The sequence below is a fragment of the Rhinoderma darwinii genome, chromosome 4 (assembly GCF_050947455.1).
Source record: "Rhinoderma darwinii isolate aRhiDar2 chromosome 4, aRhiDar2.hap1, whole genome shotgun sequence".
Lineage (NCBI taxonomy): Eukaryota > Metazoa > Chordata > Amphibia > Anura > Rhinodermatidae > Rhinoderma > Rhinoderma darwinii.
The window spans coordinates 29,119,095-29,134,846 of NC_134690.1; the positions used below are offsets into that span (position 1 = coordinate 29,119,095).

The window sequence follows — 15,752 nt, forward strand, 5'->3', positions numbered from 1 at the left end:
AGATTCTCTGTCTGGTTCTATGCAAAGTTATTTAAAGTGATCTTCATGAACAAATATTTGAAGTCTTGGCTGAGATCATATAATTTCCATACACTAACATTCAGCTCAACAGGGAATGAAGTCCGTTTTGGTTTAAGCCGGGTTAAACCAAACCAAATTTACTTGACATTTAAACATAGAGGTGGAGCCGTGGAGGAAAGTGTATCCTCAATGTCATATGTAGTCTGTACAGTAGTGGCATTAACAAGTGTCTATGTGTATGTAATGATGAATACTAAAGGTCTACGTTGCACAGATAGATGATAGATAGATAGATAGATAGATAGATAGATAGATAGATAGATAGATAGATAGATAGATAGATAGATAGATAGATAGATAGATATGAGATAGATAGATGATAGATAGATAGATAGATAGATAGATATGAGATAGATAGATATGGGATAGATAGATAGATAGATAGATAGATAGATAGATAGATAGATAGATAGATAGATAGATAGATAGATAGATAGATAGATATGAGATAGATAGATATGGGATAGATAGATAGATAGATAGATATGAGATAGATAGATAGATAGATATGAGATAGATAGATAGATAGATAGATAGATAGATAGATAGATAGATATGAGATAGATAGATAGATAGATAGATAGATAGATAGATAGATAGATAGATAGATAGATAGATAGATAGATAGATAGACAGACAGACAGACAGACAGACAGACAGACTGTGATATAGCCAGTGGTGCCATATTTGCTTTAGTGATGCAATTTTTTGTGAATATGTAGAAAACTGCTGGCCCTAGAGTGCTGGAATCCAATGTAAAACCTTCAAAAGTGCCTGATTTACTTATGTGCCAAATTTGGTACAGATTGGTCAAGTCATTTGGTCATCCATAAAGAACAGACAGATAAAACATTTGCACATGATGATGACATATGAGGAGAAAATACTGTACACTTAATATCTTTTATCTTTAACTTTTATTCAAGTTATTTTACATATAAGTGAGGGTAGAGGAGCTTGTACGGTGCGTGTTACACAGTTATCATCATTTCTTCTTCTTTATGGAGGCCGTCTTGCTGGGGGCTTCAGAAGAGGACATTGTGGTTGTGTTTGTAGATGTTGACTGTTAAACAAAAATATATTAATCTTCTCATACAAGTTATGCTCTGTACTACAGCAACAGTCCAATAGTCAAGCATCCATAGAATTAGCCTTCAGCTTTTCTGGAATATTGGTCATCTGGTTAACGTCTATCTAATAACCCAGGATTTTTTTGTTTGACTAGTGGTTCAACTGTAAGGGGCTGTGCAGGATTACAGAAACATGGCTGCTTGTTTCCAAAAATAGCGCCACACCAGTCCACAGGTTGTGTTCGGTATTGCAGCTCAGTCCCATTTACTTAAGTGGAACTGATATGCAATACCAGACACAACCCATGGATAGGTGTGGTGCTGTTTTTGGAAGAAAGCAGAAATGTTTTTTTTAATCCTGTTCAATTCCTCCCATTAATCCCTTTAAGACCACACAAAATTCTTCATCTTTGCATTCTGGAATTTACAACTTTTTTTGTATGAGTTCTTCTATTCTGGGGTACATATAGGTTAGTGTTCAGTCTAAATGGCATTTTTTGGGGGGATAAGCACAAAATTATGTTGTTTGGGTCTTTACGTGGTTTTTCCAATGAAACTGGTCATGTTCTGTACCTAAGATGGTAACTCATGTTTTTACAATCTGTGGGATATGTTAGAGCAAGCAAAAGGAAATAAATGTTGTGATCAGACTTGCTGGCAAACAGGACCACCATCAGGGCAGGATAAGTAATACTACCATCATGGTCCCAGCTATTTAATCTACAGATGGGGTTTATTTGTCTCTACGCTCCTCTTTAGGAGAAGCTTTACAAATGTCCCCCATAACATGTCTTTATAGAGGGAGAATCCAGCCCTATGTATCTGAAGAAAAGGGAGAGCCTGCAGCTCACACACAGTGAGGAAAAGCAGGAGAGGGGAGAGTTCAGTCCTATATAACTCAAGAAGAGGGAGAGCCTGCAGCTTACACACAGTGAGAGGATGACAAGGAGAGGTGGGTGAGTGCCCAGCCCTATATAACTGAAGAAGAGGGAGAGTCCACTGTTTACACACAGTGAGAGGATGAGCAGGAGAGGGGAGAACCCAGCCCCTTATAACTGAAGAAGAGGGAGAGCCCACTGCTTACACACAGTGAGAGGATCAGCAGGAGAGGGGAGAGCCCAGCCCCTTATAACTGAAGAAGAGGGAGAGTCCACTGCTTACACACAGTGAGAGGTTTAGCAGGAGAGGGGAGAGCCCAGCCCCTTATAACAGAAGAAGAGGGAGAGTCCACTGCTTACACACAGTGAGAGGATCAGCAGGAGAGCGGAGAGCCCAGCCCCTTATAACAGAAGAAGAGGGAGAGTCCACTGCTTACACACAGTGAGAGGATCAGCAGGAGAGCGGAACACCCAGCCCTTTATAATTGAAGAGGAGGGAGAGTCCACTGCTTACACACAGTGAGAGGATGAGCAGGAGATGAGCATGAGCAGGAGCCCAGCCCCTTATAACAGAAGAAGAGGGAGAGTCCACTGCTTACACACAGTGAGAGGATCAGCAGGAGAGCGAAGAGCCCAGCCCTATATAACTGAAGAGGAGGGAGAGTCCACTGCTTACACACAGTGAAAGGATGAGCAGGAGAGCCCAGCCCTATATAACTGAAGAAGAGGGAGAGCCTGGAGCCTGCAGCTTACACAGAGTGAGAGGATAAGCAGGAGAGGGGAGAGCTCCATGCTGTATATGAACAGTGCTGTATGAAGGCTCTCTCTTCCTCTAAGTAAATTGCTGGCTCTCCTGTGTGTTTCTTACTGCGTGAGTCTATTCACACTACAAACTGTGTTTCTGAATAAAAGCTTCTTCTCTACTTCTTTACTGACAAGTAGAGAAGACATTTTCTATTGGCTAGTGGCAACTGGAAAGTAGAACTGAGCACGTGCGTCCTCCCTCATTGAGCTCAATAGGAGCACGTGCATATTACTATACAGATTAAACACTAGCGGGCACCATTAAAATGAAGTAAAGGGAATAACTTGCAAATGGAGCATTCGTGTAACATAAGGTAAATTACGAAACGAATACATTTTTAACGCAGAATTATATTGCAGTAACATTTAATACTGGGATACCCCTTTTAAAGCACCCCAAAACTTGACCTGACAGGAGATGATCATGTCCTTTCACCAATCAACATAATGATTATTTTAAGTAAATATATAAACTTATATAACACCATCCTAATAATAATAATAATAATAATAATAATAAAAAATAAAATAATTATAATAAAGCATGAGACTCACAGATGAAGATCGCTTGTTTAGGAGCACATCCCGCACCTATATGTAGATTGAAAACAAATACATTTTAGTAAAAAATATTTTTACTTTTTGAGATACAGCTGCTTTGTATCCTGTATACAGAGCAGCTGTATCTAGCACTGAAATCTGTATCCGTCAGGTCTGTGGGACTGACGGGTTCAGTGTCAGCGGGTCACGCAGGATCGAGCTATTATCGATCACATCTTAGTTCATAACTTGGGTGTGATGGATAACAGGTGGATACCACTTGTCAGAGACATGCAGGACTCGCTGACGCTGAACCCGTTAGTTCCGCGGACCTGACGGATTCAGATTTGAGATACAATGTAGCTGTATCTCAAAAAGTAAAAATCATTTTTTATTAAATGTAATTACAAAGTTCCACCAAATACACACTGATAGAAATTTTTATTTAAAAAAACAAAACTTTTTCAAAGGTGTACATAGCCTCTAAGTATAGGACTGTTTGATTAAGTGCAAGAATGGGACAGAGATTATAAGATGTTAAAAGAAAAGCAGATTTCCAGATCTGGAGGGCATGTCCACTTCTGAAGACTTGTCTTTGCCTGTACGTTGATTCTTTCTTGATCTTATGCCAGGACACATCTGCCTAATGGTTCTGGGAGATAAGTCCGGCCATACAGTATATAGCTATTTATCTCAAACCCTGGAGGGGAGCAACTCTATTGTTTCACCCCTGCACTCCCTTTATACAGCCCATCCCCACTATTTACAGCATACTTTCTGGTGGACTAATTGTACAAAATCTGTAAAACGTTGTTTATTTATATATATTAAGCTTACCTTTCTTTCTGTGATGCACGTTAGTAGGATAAAGAAGCCCTGCCAAAAGATACATACAAATGAAATGATTAAACTATGACAAATGTATAAAATTATATATATATATATATGAGACTTGGTTTACACCTGCATGGGATAGCATGCAGCGCTATTCTTCCAGTCAAAACGGCATTATGGAAGCCGACTGACCCCATTATAAGTCAATGGGGTCCTACCGTTATACTGTAAATGGAAACCATGATGCAGATTTGAATAGGGGCCTAATAGATACCTTATCAACAAAATAAGCTGCAATACTAGACACAGCCCATAGATAACTGGGGCGCTGTTTCCGGAAAAATAAACCAAGGCCTTTTTGTCTAATTTCATACAAGCCACTTAAGCCTTTGACTAGTAATTTTTAATCTAGATATCGCAATACTACAATTTGGTACCAGAGTCACAAGCAGTTAACGCTAGGGTAAGAGACATAGCTCTCAGGCCTTATTCACACGGACGTGTCTATTTTGCGCGCGCAAAAGGTCCGTGTGTCATCAGCATATGGTGCGTGGCTGCGTGATTTTCGCACAGCCGGCATCATTATGACACTCTGGTTTTCTGTTTTCATCCATTTCTTTTACTGCTGTTGCGCGAATCACGCGCGGCACCCGGAAGTGCTTCCGTGTGCCGAGTGCGTTTTGCACGCACCCATTGACTTCAATGGGTGCGTGCTGCGCGAAACACGGGCAAATATAGGACATGTCATGAGTTTCACGCAGCGCACATACGCTCCGTGAAATTCACTGACAGTCTGAACGGCCCCATTCATTAACATAGGTCTGTGCGACGCACGTGATTTCCACGCGCGTAGCACGGACGTATTATACGTTCGTGTGAATAAGGCCTTAATCATATCTTTAACCACGCGTGGTTCATTTTGGCCCTCAGGATGCAGCATATTTCTCTGTTTTTGCCTCACCATATTCTAAGAGTCATACCTTTTATATGTTTTCAGGGATGTTGCTGTGTGAGGTCTTGTTTTTTACTTTTGAGGTGTATTTTCCGGTACACTAACCCCTTAACGACCTATGATGTAACTGTACGACAATGGCTGTGAAGGGGAGTATGGAGTGGGCACTACAGTTCACTGTAAGGCTATGTTCACACGCAGTGACCAAAAACGTCTGAAAATACAGAGCTGTTTTCAGGCGAAAACAGCTCCTGATTTTCAGATGTTTTTGTAGCAACTCACGTTTTTCGCAGCGTAATTTACGGCTGTTATTGGAGCTGTTTTTCAATGGAGTCAATGAAAAACAGCTCCAAAAACGTCCCAAGAAGTGACCTGCACTTCTTTTTTGCGGGCGTCTTTTTACGCGCCGTATTTTGACAGCGACGTGTAAAATTACAACTCGTGTGAACAGAACACCGTAAAACCCATTGCAAGCAATGGGCAGATGTTTGTAGGCGTAATGGAGTCGTTTTTTCAGGCATAATTCGAGGCGTAAAACGGCCGAATTACGTCTGAAAATACTGCGTGTGAACATACCCTAACTGCTGGGATCGGAGTTAAGTCTGATCCTGGTGTTTAACCACTTAGATGCCGTGGTCAATAGCGACCACAGTATCTTAGTCGTTAGAAAGAAGGGGCCACCCGATGGCGATGCAGATGTTTGTCATTATGTAGGCCCCCAGGTCAGCCATCTTTATGTTGCTATTAAGTCCTATCAGAGTTGTTAACTTCCTATGAAATTCGGCCTAGCATGGGAGAAAAAATTCAGTTTTAATGCCCAGGGGCCAATGTGAGAAAATCCAAAATGGGGTTAATATTATGAAATACATTGGAGCTTTGAATACTCAGGATTCCTCCCACATTTGAGAAAAGTTGTAATTCCCAAAAGGGACGAGGCCAATGTGAGAGAACCCATTATGTGGACAGTAGAATGAAATTAATTGGAGCTATATAATAGGTAGTAGATACTGTAAGCAAAATATTCCATACCATTGTATATTAATTATCATTATATGCCTTCATTTAGTTCTGTTACCTGGAAAGCATTCATTGCGGCAAATCCATATGTGAATATCTGTTTGGTCAAGAAATCAAGTTCTGTCAAAAGAGCAAATCCAAAGGACCAAGTCAATCCAAAAACAGGAGTTAGAACCAGGATGGCCTTCAAGATGCTCTTCGCTGTATCCCTGTCTTCTGGATGGTTTTTATCAGAAACAGAAGGACGGGATAACATGGCGATGACGACCAGAAGAGTAAGAAAGTTAAAGACGATGATGGATCCAGCTGGTATGGCGAATGCATAGATGGCACCACTTGCTGGATTTAACCAACACAGTTTTTCATGACAATATCTATCTTTGGGGTGAAAATACAAAAATGTACCGGCAGCTATGATAGCTGGGATCAAATATCCAACGAGAAATGACAGTGAAACGTAAACTCTCTTCCTCAGATGATGGAAGACGAAAAGCAATTGATGCAAGAGCATCACACTCTGGGCAAAGGTCCAGAAGAATAGGGCTAAGTAGAAGAAATGGTTTAAATAGGTTATCGAGAGGCAGATGAGTTTTTTGGTGATGACTGATGGAAATGCTGAAGACAAGAAGCAAATATCCGCACATAGTAGAGACATTGCAATGTTGACCAAGGAGATGTGCCGAAAATATGAAATATTTGTCCTCACTACGGATTTCCATACATACCACTCAACCAAAATACATATACAGAGAGAAAGTATGGAGACACCAAGTCCTGCATAGGTTAATTCCTCGATAAGAGCCAAAGGTTCCACATCTATAGACATAAGTACCGCAAACGAGGTCAAGTGGCTGCAACTACAGTAGGTTATATTATCTTCCACCCTTGAAGTGCAGCCAACATCCGACCAAGCCCCAGAACCTGATAGAGAGAAGTCCCAGAAAACACAATGTTGAGAATACATTGTATCTGACATGTTTGTCTTGAAAGACATTAAGATATTAGAAGAAGCAGAGATTGAATCCGATAGCCGTATAGATGTAGATTGCACAAAGCTATTTAATTGTGAGTCTTTAAACTTCTCTGTTGAATTTGGTAAGAGGCTACCGATGGTGTTGAAGGCTATACTGGTGATCTTGACCTTGTCTTTTTGCAGAAGTGAAGATATAGTGTGCTGATCAATTGACACGCTCATACCAAGTTTGTCAAAGTTCTTCTCATAGTCTTGCCCAGCTTTGCCCATTTCATAAGCATTGCCTTTTAATTGGATATTTTCTAGTTCAATTTCAAAGGAGCCGTTGTCTGCACGTAGAAGCTGGCCAAACCGCTCTACTGCTTGAAGCACTATAGAAGCCGGTAGACATTTGCCGGTACTCCATAGAGGTGTATAGCTGGGGTCTGTGAGATTGTTGGCAACTCTCAGGAAATCCTAGAAGCAAAAGAAGACAGGTCACTGGAGTTGAATAAGGCTTAGATAATCGGGTACATGTAGAGTACACAATGTTGCAGAAGAAAACGTCCCCTGATGGAACCCTACCTGCCCCCTCTAGAATCCCAAATCAACATATAAGTTATTTACAAAGCTATTCTCATTTCTGTGTTAGGGAATTGTTCCAACCTTGTGACCGCTGCAGTGGAAGAGTTGGTGGATGGCTAGTGTTTGCATTGGATGTGGTGACACTTTGAGGTCTCCACAAGAGGATAGAGATCTGCTTGTGTCATCTGCAGACAGTGACTTGCTTGCCGTCTGGACCATATTTTGGAGCCTGAAAGACTCCCTAAAGAAGTACAGTGGAGACCACCCAAAAGTATGTCCCTGAAAGTATCTAAAAGTCTATCCCTGTGGGGGGGCATTATTTATTGAAATGCCTTATAGACAGTTCTGTAAGGACATACTGTACTTCATGTATTTCAACAGGACATCTACCTAATACTTATTCTGTAAAAGTTTATTGGGTATACCAGATCCAGAGGACTACTAAGAAGAGAACATTTCTACAGAATTTGTGAATACAATATTTGGTTTGGTGTCTCATGTGGAGAAGCAAAAATACTACCGAGCCTCCTGAAGGCTCCAACTAGCAGATAAGTCTGATATACTGTACTTTCTCCTGCTCTAATTTCATCCATTGTTTAATGTGATAATCAATATTAACCCCTTCCTGCTTTGGCCACTTTTGACCTTCCTGACAGAGCCTCATTTTTCAAATCTGACATGTTTTACTTTATGTGGTAATAACTTCGGACTGCTTTCACCTATCCAAGCGATTCTGACATTCTTTTCTCGTGAAACATTGGACTTTATGTTACTGGAAAAATTGCAAAATTTTTTCGAAATTTAAGTGTATCTGCTTGTAAGACAGGCAGTTATACCACACAAAATTGTTGCTAATTAAGATCCCCCATATCTCTACTTTAGATTGGCATCATTTTTTGAATATCGTTTTATTTTTCTAGGACGTTACAAGGCTTAGAACTTTATCTGCAATTTCTCACATTTTCAAGAAAATTTCAAAAGGCTATTTTTACAGGGGGCAGTTCAGTTGTGAAGTGGCTTTGAGGGCTTTATATATTAGAAACCCCAAATAAATCACCTCATTTTAAAAACTTCAACCCTCAAAGAATTCAAAACAGCATTTATAACGTTTCTTAACCCTTTAGATGTTTCACAGGAATTAAAGCAAAGTAGAGGTGAAATTTACAAATTTCCTTTTTTTTTGCAGAAATGGATTTTTAATCCATTTTTTTTTAACACAGAAGGTTTTACCAGAGAAACGCAACTCAATTTTTATTGCCCAAATTCTGTAGTTGTTAGAAATAACCCACATGTGGCTCTAGTGTGCTAATGGACTGAAGGCCAGAAGCAAAGAAGCACCTAGTGGATCTTGGGGCCTCCTTTTTATTAGAAAATATTTTAGGCACCATGTCAGGTTCGAGGGCTCTTGCGGTGCCAAAACAGTGGAAGTCCCCCAAAAGTGACCCCATTTGGGAAACTAGACCCCTGAAGGAAATTATCTAGGGGTATAGTGAGCATTTTGACACCACAGGTTTATTGCAGAAATTATTGGAAGTAGGTCGTGAAAATTAAAATCTACATTCTTTCAAAGAAAATTTAGGTTTAGAAAAAAAATTCTCATTTCCACAAGGACTAAAGGAGAAAAAGCACAACAACATTTGTAAAGCAATTTCTCCCGATTAAAACAACACCCCACATGCAGTCCTAAATGTCTGTTTGGACACACGGCAGGACTTAGAAGGTAATGAGCGCCATTTGGCTTTTGGAGCTCAAATTTAGCAGGAATGGTTTGCGGAGGCCATGTGACATTTGCAAAGCCCCCGAAGGGACAAAACTGTAGAAACCCCCCACAAGTGACCCCATTTTGGAAACTACACCCCTTGAGGAATTGATCTACGGGTGTAGTGAGCATTTTGACCCCACAGGGGTTTTATAGATTTTTTTAGAATTGGGCAGTGAAAATAAAAAAGATCCTTTTTCTTCAATAAGATGTAGCTTTATCTCAAAATTTTTCATTTTCTCAATAAATAAAAGAAAAAAAGAACCATAAAGTTTGTAAAGCAATTTCTCCTGAGTACGGCAATACCCAATATGTGGTCATAAACTGCTGTTTGGTCACAGAATAGGGCTCAGAAGGGAAGGAGCGCCATTTGGCTTTTGGAGTACAGATTTTGCTGGATTGGTTTCTGGTTGCTATGTTGCATTTGCAAAGCCCCTGTGGGACTAAAAAAGTGGAAACCCCCCACAAGTGACCCCATTTTGGAAACTACACCCCTCAAGGTATTCACCTAGGGGTGTAGTGATCTTTTTGACCCCACAGATGTTTCATAGATTTTATTAGGATTGGGCAGTGAAAATAAAAAAAATCCTTTTTCTTCAATAAAATGTAGCTTTAGCTCAAATGATTTCATTTTCTCAATAAATAAAGGAAAAAAAGAACCACAGCGTTTGTAAAGCAATTTCTCCAGAGTGCGGCAATACCTGGTATGTAGTCATAAACTGCTGTTTGGGCACACGGCAGGGCTCAGGAGGGAAGGAGCGCCATTTGGCTTTTGGAGTGCAGATTTTGCTGGATTGGTTTTTGGGCACTATGTCGCATTTGCAAAGCCCTTGTGGGACCAAAACAGTGGAAACCCCCCACAAGTGACCCCATTTTGGAAACTAGACCCCTCAAGGTATTCACCTAGGGGTGTAGCAAGCATTTTAACCCTGCAGGTGTTTTTCAGAAATTAGTGTGCACTCGATGTTGCAGAGTGAAAATTGTATTTTTTCCATAGATATGCCAATATGTGGTGCCCAGCTTGTGCCACCATAACAAGACAGCTCTCTAATTATTATGCTGTGTTTCCCGGTTTTAGAAACACCCTACATGTGGCCCTAATCTTTTGCCTGGACTATCGACAGGGCTCAGGAGTGAGATAGTACCATGCGAAATTGAGGCCTAATTTTGCAACTTACACAGTATTGGTTCACAATTGCAGAGGCTCTGATGTGAAATAATAAAAGAAACCGCAGAGATGTGACCCCATTTTGGAAACGACACCCCTCAAGGCATTTATTAAGGGGTGTAGTGAGCATTTTCACCCAACAGATGTTTTCCATAAATTATTGCGCTGCTGATGGTGCAAAGTAAAAATATTTTTTTTTCCCTAGATGTGACATTTCAGTGGGAAATTGGTCATGCCCAGCTTGGGCCACTAGAGACACACACCCAAAAAAATTGTTAAAAGGGTTCTCCCAGGTATGATGATGCTATATATGTGGAAGTAAACTGCTGTTTGGGCACGCTGTAGGGCTCAGAACGGAAGGAGCGCCATTTAGCTTTTGGAGAGCGGATTTTGCTTGGTAGTAGTTTTGTTTGAGTATTGCCGGTGTTTCCATTTATAATGTGGGTGCACATGTAAGCTGGGCAGAGTATATTAGGGGCATAGTCAGGTGGTATAATAATGGGGTAAACAATAAAATGATTCATAGATGTGTATTACGCGGTGACACAATCCTTTCTGCACAGGCCACGGTCGCACTGATAAATGGTGTCTTTACTTATCCCCCATTTGGTCCACAATTGGCATCTTTGCAGTTCTTGGAATTTTGCTGGGAAGTGTTGTCCTGGTATAATACGGGCCCCCCTCGCTTCCAGCAGATATGTTTGGGCCCTCCCCTTCCTGGTTCCCTAATTTTTGGGCCTTGATAAATCGCCACTTGAAACAGAAGAAATGTTCCCCTCGGGCCGGCACAACTGCATATTTTTCTTTTCTGACTTATTGGAGCCTTAACTTATTTTATTTTTTCATAGATGTAGTGATATGAGGGCTGTTTTTTTGCGGGACGAGCTGTAGTTTTTATTGGTACCATTTTGGGGTACATGCGACTTTTTGATCACTTGTTATCCTTTTTTTTGGGAGGCAGGGTGATCAAAAAACAGCAATTCTGCAGTTTTTTTGGTTTCTTTTATACAGCGTTCACCACGCGTCATAAATTACATGTTAACTTTATTCTGCGGGTCAGTCAGATTCCAGCGATACCTAATTTATAGAACTTTTTTTATGTTTTACAACTTTTTGCACAATAAAATTACTTTCGTAAAAAGAATGTATTTTTTCTGTCGCCAAGTTGTAAGAGCCATAACTTTTTACATTTTTCGTCGACAGAGCTGTATGGGGCTAGTTCTTTGCAAGACCAGCTATAGTTTTTATTGGTACCATTTTTTTGATACATGCGACTTTTTGATAATTTTTTATTTCAATTTTTGGAAGACAAAGTGACCCAAAAAAAAAGCAATTCTGGCATTATTTTTTAGATTGTTTTTTATGGCGTTCACTGCGAGGGGCAAATAACAAAATATTTTTATAGTTCAGATAGTTACGGACGCGGCGATACCAAATATGTATGGTTTTATTGTTTTTTTTCAATTATAAATGACTTGATAAGGGAAAAAGGGCGATAGTGTTTTGTGTTATTACTTGAAACGTTTATTTTATTTTTTACAACTTTTATTTTAACTTTTGTAACACTTTTTTTTTACACTTTTCTTTAGTCCCACTAAGGGAACTTGAACGTCCAACTGTTTGATTGATGTTCTAATACATTGCACTACCTATGTAGTACAATGTATTAGAACTGTCAGTAATTCACTGACAGCAAGCCGATCAGGCTCCGGTCGGGGCCTAATCGGCTTCCATAATGGCAGACAAGAGGCCATTGTTAGGCCTCCTGTTGCCATAATAGCAGTTGGCAGCCTTGCCATCGCATGGCAAGCTGACGATTTGCTACAAACCACTTTGATACAGCGATCGCATTGTATCGGTGCATCGAAGGGGTTAATGACAGGAATCGGAGATAGCTCCGCTTCCTGCCAATACATTTGGGTGTCCGCTGTAACATCTTGCTGATGGTACCGGAAGCCTTTTAGGCCCCGCCGCCAAGCGTAATCGATTGCGCTATTCATTCCGTCAAAACTACGGATCCCTTAAACAACGGCGACAAACGGAAACCATTTGCAACGGAACCGTCACCATTAAAATCAATGATTAGTTCTGTTCATGGGATCTTCTGACGGAAAGCTCCGACGAAACCCATGAACGGAACTCTGACGCGGATGTGAACGAAGCCTTAGTTTTGAGAGCCAGATTTATTATTTCACAATCTCTTGTATCTTTGCATAAACACAGCATTATAGATGGTAAAAAAGTATTTAGGTTCTAAAAAGGGCCATGAAGGACAGAGTAAAATTCTGAAATCTTCTCACATGTAAAATGAGAGCTCCTTTCTCCACTCCTGCTTGAAGTGTCAAGGGAAGTGCCAACTGTGCCAACTTTAGTCACAAAATATTTAGTGGTTATATAATATATATAGTGGTCGTCACTGTGAAATATAAAGTATAAAGAAAATAATTTCAAAACTTACTGTAATAACATCAGAATCAAATGTATTTTTGAGGACAAATGCTATTCTGGAGATGGTTCCCAGTATGGTGGCCATCGCAGACACCTCCGCTGTGTTGTTAATCAATGTCCCGTTACTATTGGACATCTGTTGGATTATTTCCGGAACTTTTATTTGAGAGCTCCCCAGACCTTCCTCCAATGCCTGCAAAAAAAAAAAAAAAAACATAAAACACTGATTAGTCTATACAGTCTAGTGGAAGAATGTATAGAACTACAACTAGGGATCACTGAGGTCTACAAGGCCCATATCATACAAATGTGGTAAAAGAAAGTTTCGATTTACACATAGCAAAAGTTTTTTTTTTTTAGCATTGCGTTACTTCCAAATTAGAAGAACTGGGGCAAGCCATATATTAAAGTCATCTTAAGTTTTGACCAGTTTAGACAGGGAAGGGCACAGTCTCAATAAATTGGATTCCAGTCTTTTTACCCAACTGTATGATATTCACAGTAGCACAGAACATTTCAGAAGATTTGTACTAGTCTTTTATGAAAAAGTGATCTTTCCACCTGCCTTCCTATTTTAATGGGAACAGATTTGTGAGTGTAAAAAACTCTAATCCCTATATTGTGCGATTAGTGGTCTTTAAATCCCTTCTTGTTAGAATGGCCCCCTAAAAGAAACTGATCACAGGCAGTCCTGATGCTGGGACCCCCTGTGATCTGATTTAATCTGTGAGGGAACCTGGCAGCAAGTGTTCAATTTCCCTGCAGTGCCACCACAGGGAAAATGAAGAATTACACATGTCCCATTGAAATTATTGGCTGTCCATTTAATGCATGGACATGCTTGGTTCTCCAGAAAGATGGTTGCTCTTTGTACAGTAGCTATTGAACATGTTTTTTTATTTTACAAATGTAAGTAAAACTCAATATAGTTATTTGTTATATAAAAGCAGAGCAAGAAATATAGGTCATCCACATGATCTAGTATGTAAGGTAATAATGAGTGGGGTACCTGTGCATTATTTAGAGCCGTCTGTAAAATTTGGTTTATACAATTGTCCTGTACCATCAGCCACACTCCACCTGCTGAACAATTCCGGGTCAGATAGCCAAATTTCCCAGAAGGGCAGGTTGCAGTAACTGACATGTCAGCTTTTGTCAAATTCCAGGTCACCCCATTGGTTATGTCAATGCCACAATACGTGTCACCCACTATGAAGAAAATATTAATTGTAAGAAATATTCATTGTATTTATTGTAAATCTCTTAAAATGTTCCAGAAATCTAATTCTAAAAGGATTCCACATCAACGGAAATGTAACATGAAACTAATGGTCCCTCATACGAATATATATAATGTCCAATGCACAATGAACCTGTCTCTGGTTTTGAGGCAGGGAGACCATTGGGCCCCATTCGACATCTAGGCCCAGGTGTGCAAATAATTTTGAACCATAGACTTCAGACCTCACTATGACGCAGCTTTTCTGTTCTCCCAATAGGCATCATGATGCCTAGGCCCGTGACGCAAGGAAGTCATTGCCAGCCCCAATATCCTAGTGACACAGTTGGATAACAAGGGCAAGATTGATTATTTTAATTTGGCAGTGCAGCTCGCAGGAGAACTCCTCGTATCCGAGACTATCACGGACATTCAGGTATGGTGTACACACCCGGTGGAATCCAGGTTTGGTGTTAGCAAAGCAGTGTGTGTCAAACCAGTCTGTTACATCACTGGACAATCCCAAACCATGTGTAGAAATGTGACCCTCCACCAACTGATACACATATCACTTGTCAGCTTACGCATCTCCATCAGGTGGACCAGTGTTAGTCTCTATGGAGCCACAAACTGATCCTAAGCGCTAACCACAGTTGTTCTTCAAGAGGATGATAGTCCATCTTTGCCTCAATTCTCTAGGTCTAGTTCATCTTCCTGGTATCTATCAAAGGCCTTCTCCAGAGGAGACCAGAGCAGAAACATGAGGGTTCTATAGAAAGGGGAGTACGGCTTGGTCAAATTGACCAGATGGGCAACGGTCTTCAGGGGTCTCAGTGCCATGGTGGTTACTACTTGAAGCTCTTTTGTGGTCATATACATAGTCCCTATATATTCCCTTATGAAGATATTTTTGATGGAACTTCTGTAGGTAAAATCCCTAACTGCACTTATTGGCCTCTGAAAGGTCTCAATTACCACACGCAAAGGTTCCTTCCGATTATTTTTGGCATTACAATAAGACTTTGCTCTCCCATTAACTAGCTTGTGCCCTTATCTCGGACATGCATAGCCTGTGCACATCTCTACTTACTGGTTGTCCCGTCTGGCCAGGACCACCTCTCAATACAGCCGCTCTACTAGTTTCCTCAATATCCTAGATCCAGAGTACGTACCTTGGATCACCGTCACTGGGATAGAAGACTCTTTCTGCTGTCCAGCTTTATTGGTGAACGTACAGATGTAAATAGTGTCATTATAGGGACGTGGAGGAGACAACGAGTAACACTTCAAGTCTGTCCTTTTACCTGTCAAAATAAAAGATTTCTTTTTATACATGTCTGAAGCAATAAATCCCTATCACTGGTATTATTTTGGTGGGAAAATTTTTGGAATTTGCTCCAAAAACTAAATACAAATTTCATTTTTTATCTTTTCACATTTAAAAA

The 15,752-nt window shown here is 40.3% G+C and overlaps 1 protein-coding gene across 1 annotated transcript in view; it reads right to left on the reverse strand.

Annotated features, from left to right (window-relative positions):
* Nucleotides 1-3,856: 3,856 nt before the first annotated feature.
* Nucleotides 3,857-15,752, reverse strand: part of LOC142760373 (adhesion G-protein coupled receptor F3-like) — a 55,030-nt gene continuing 43,134 nt past the window's right edge. Inside the window, exons 12-17 of the mRNA XM_075863556.1 lie at nucleotides 15,480-15,611; nucleotides 14,098-14,297; nucleotides 13,099-13,281; nucleotides 6,235-7,605; nucleotides 4,211-4,249; nucleotides 3,857-3,868 (exon numbers count right to left, since the gene is read on the reverse strand). Of these exons, the coding sequence (XP_075719671.1) occupies nucleotides 3,857-3,868; nucleotides 4,211-4,249; nucleotides 6,235-7,605; nucleotides 13,099-13,281; nucleotides 14,098-14,297; nucleotides 15,480-15,611 (1,937 nt within the window). The remainder of the gene's footprint in view (nucleotides 3,869-4,210; nucleotides 4,250-6,234; nucleotides 7,606-13,098; nucleotides 13,282-14,097; nucleotides 14,298-15,479; nucleotides 15,612-15,752) is intronic.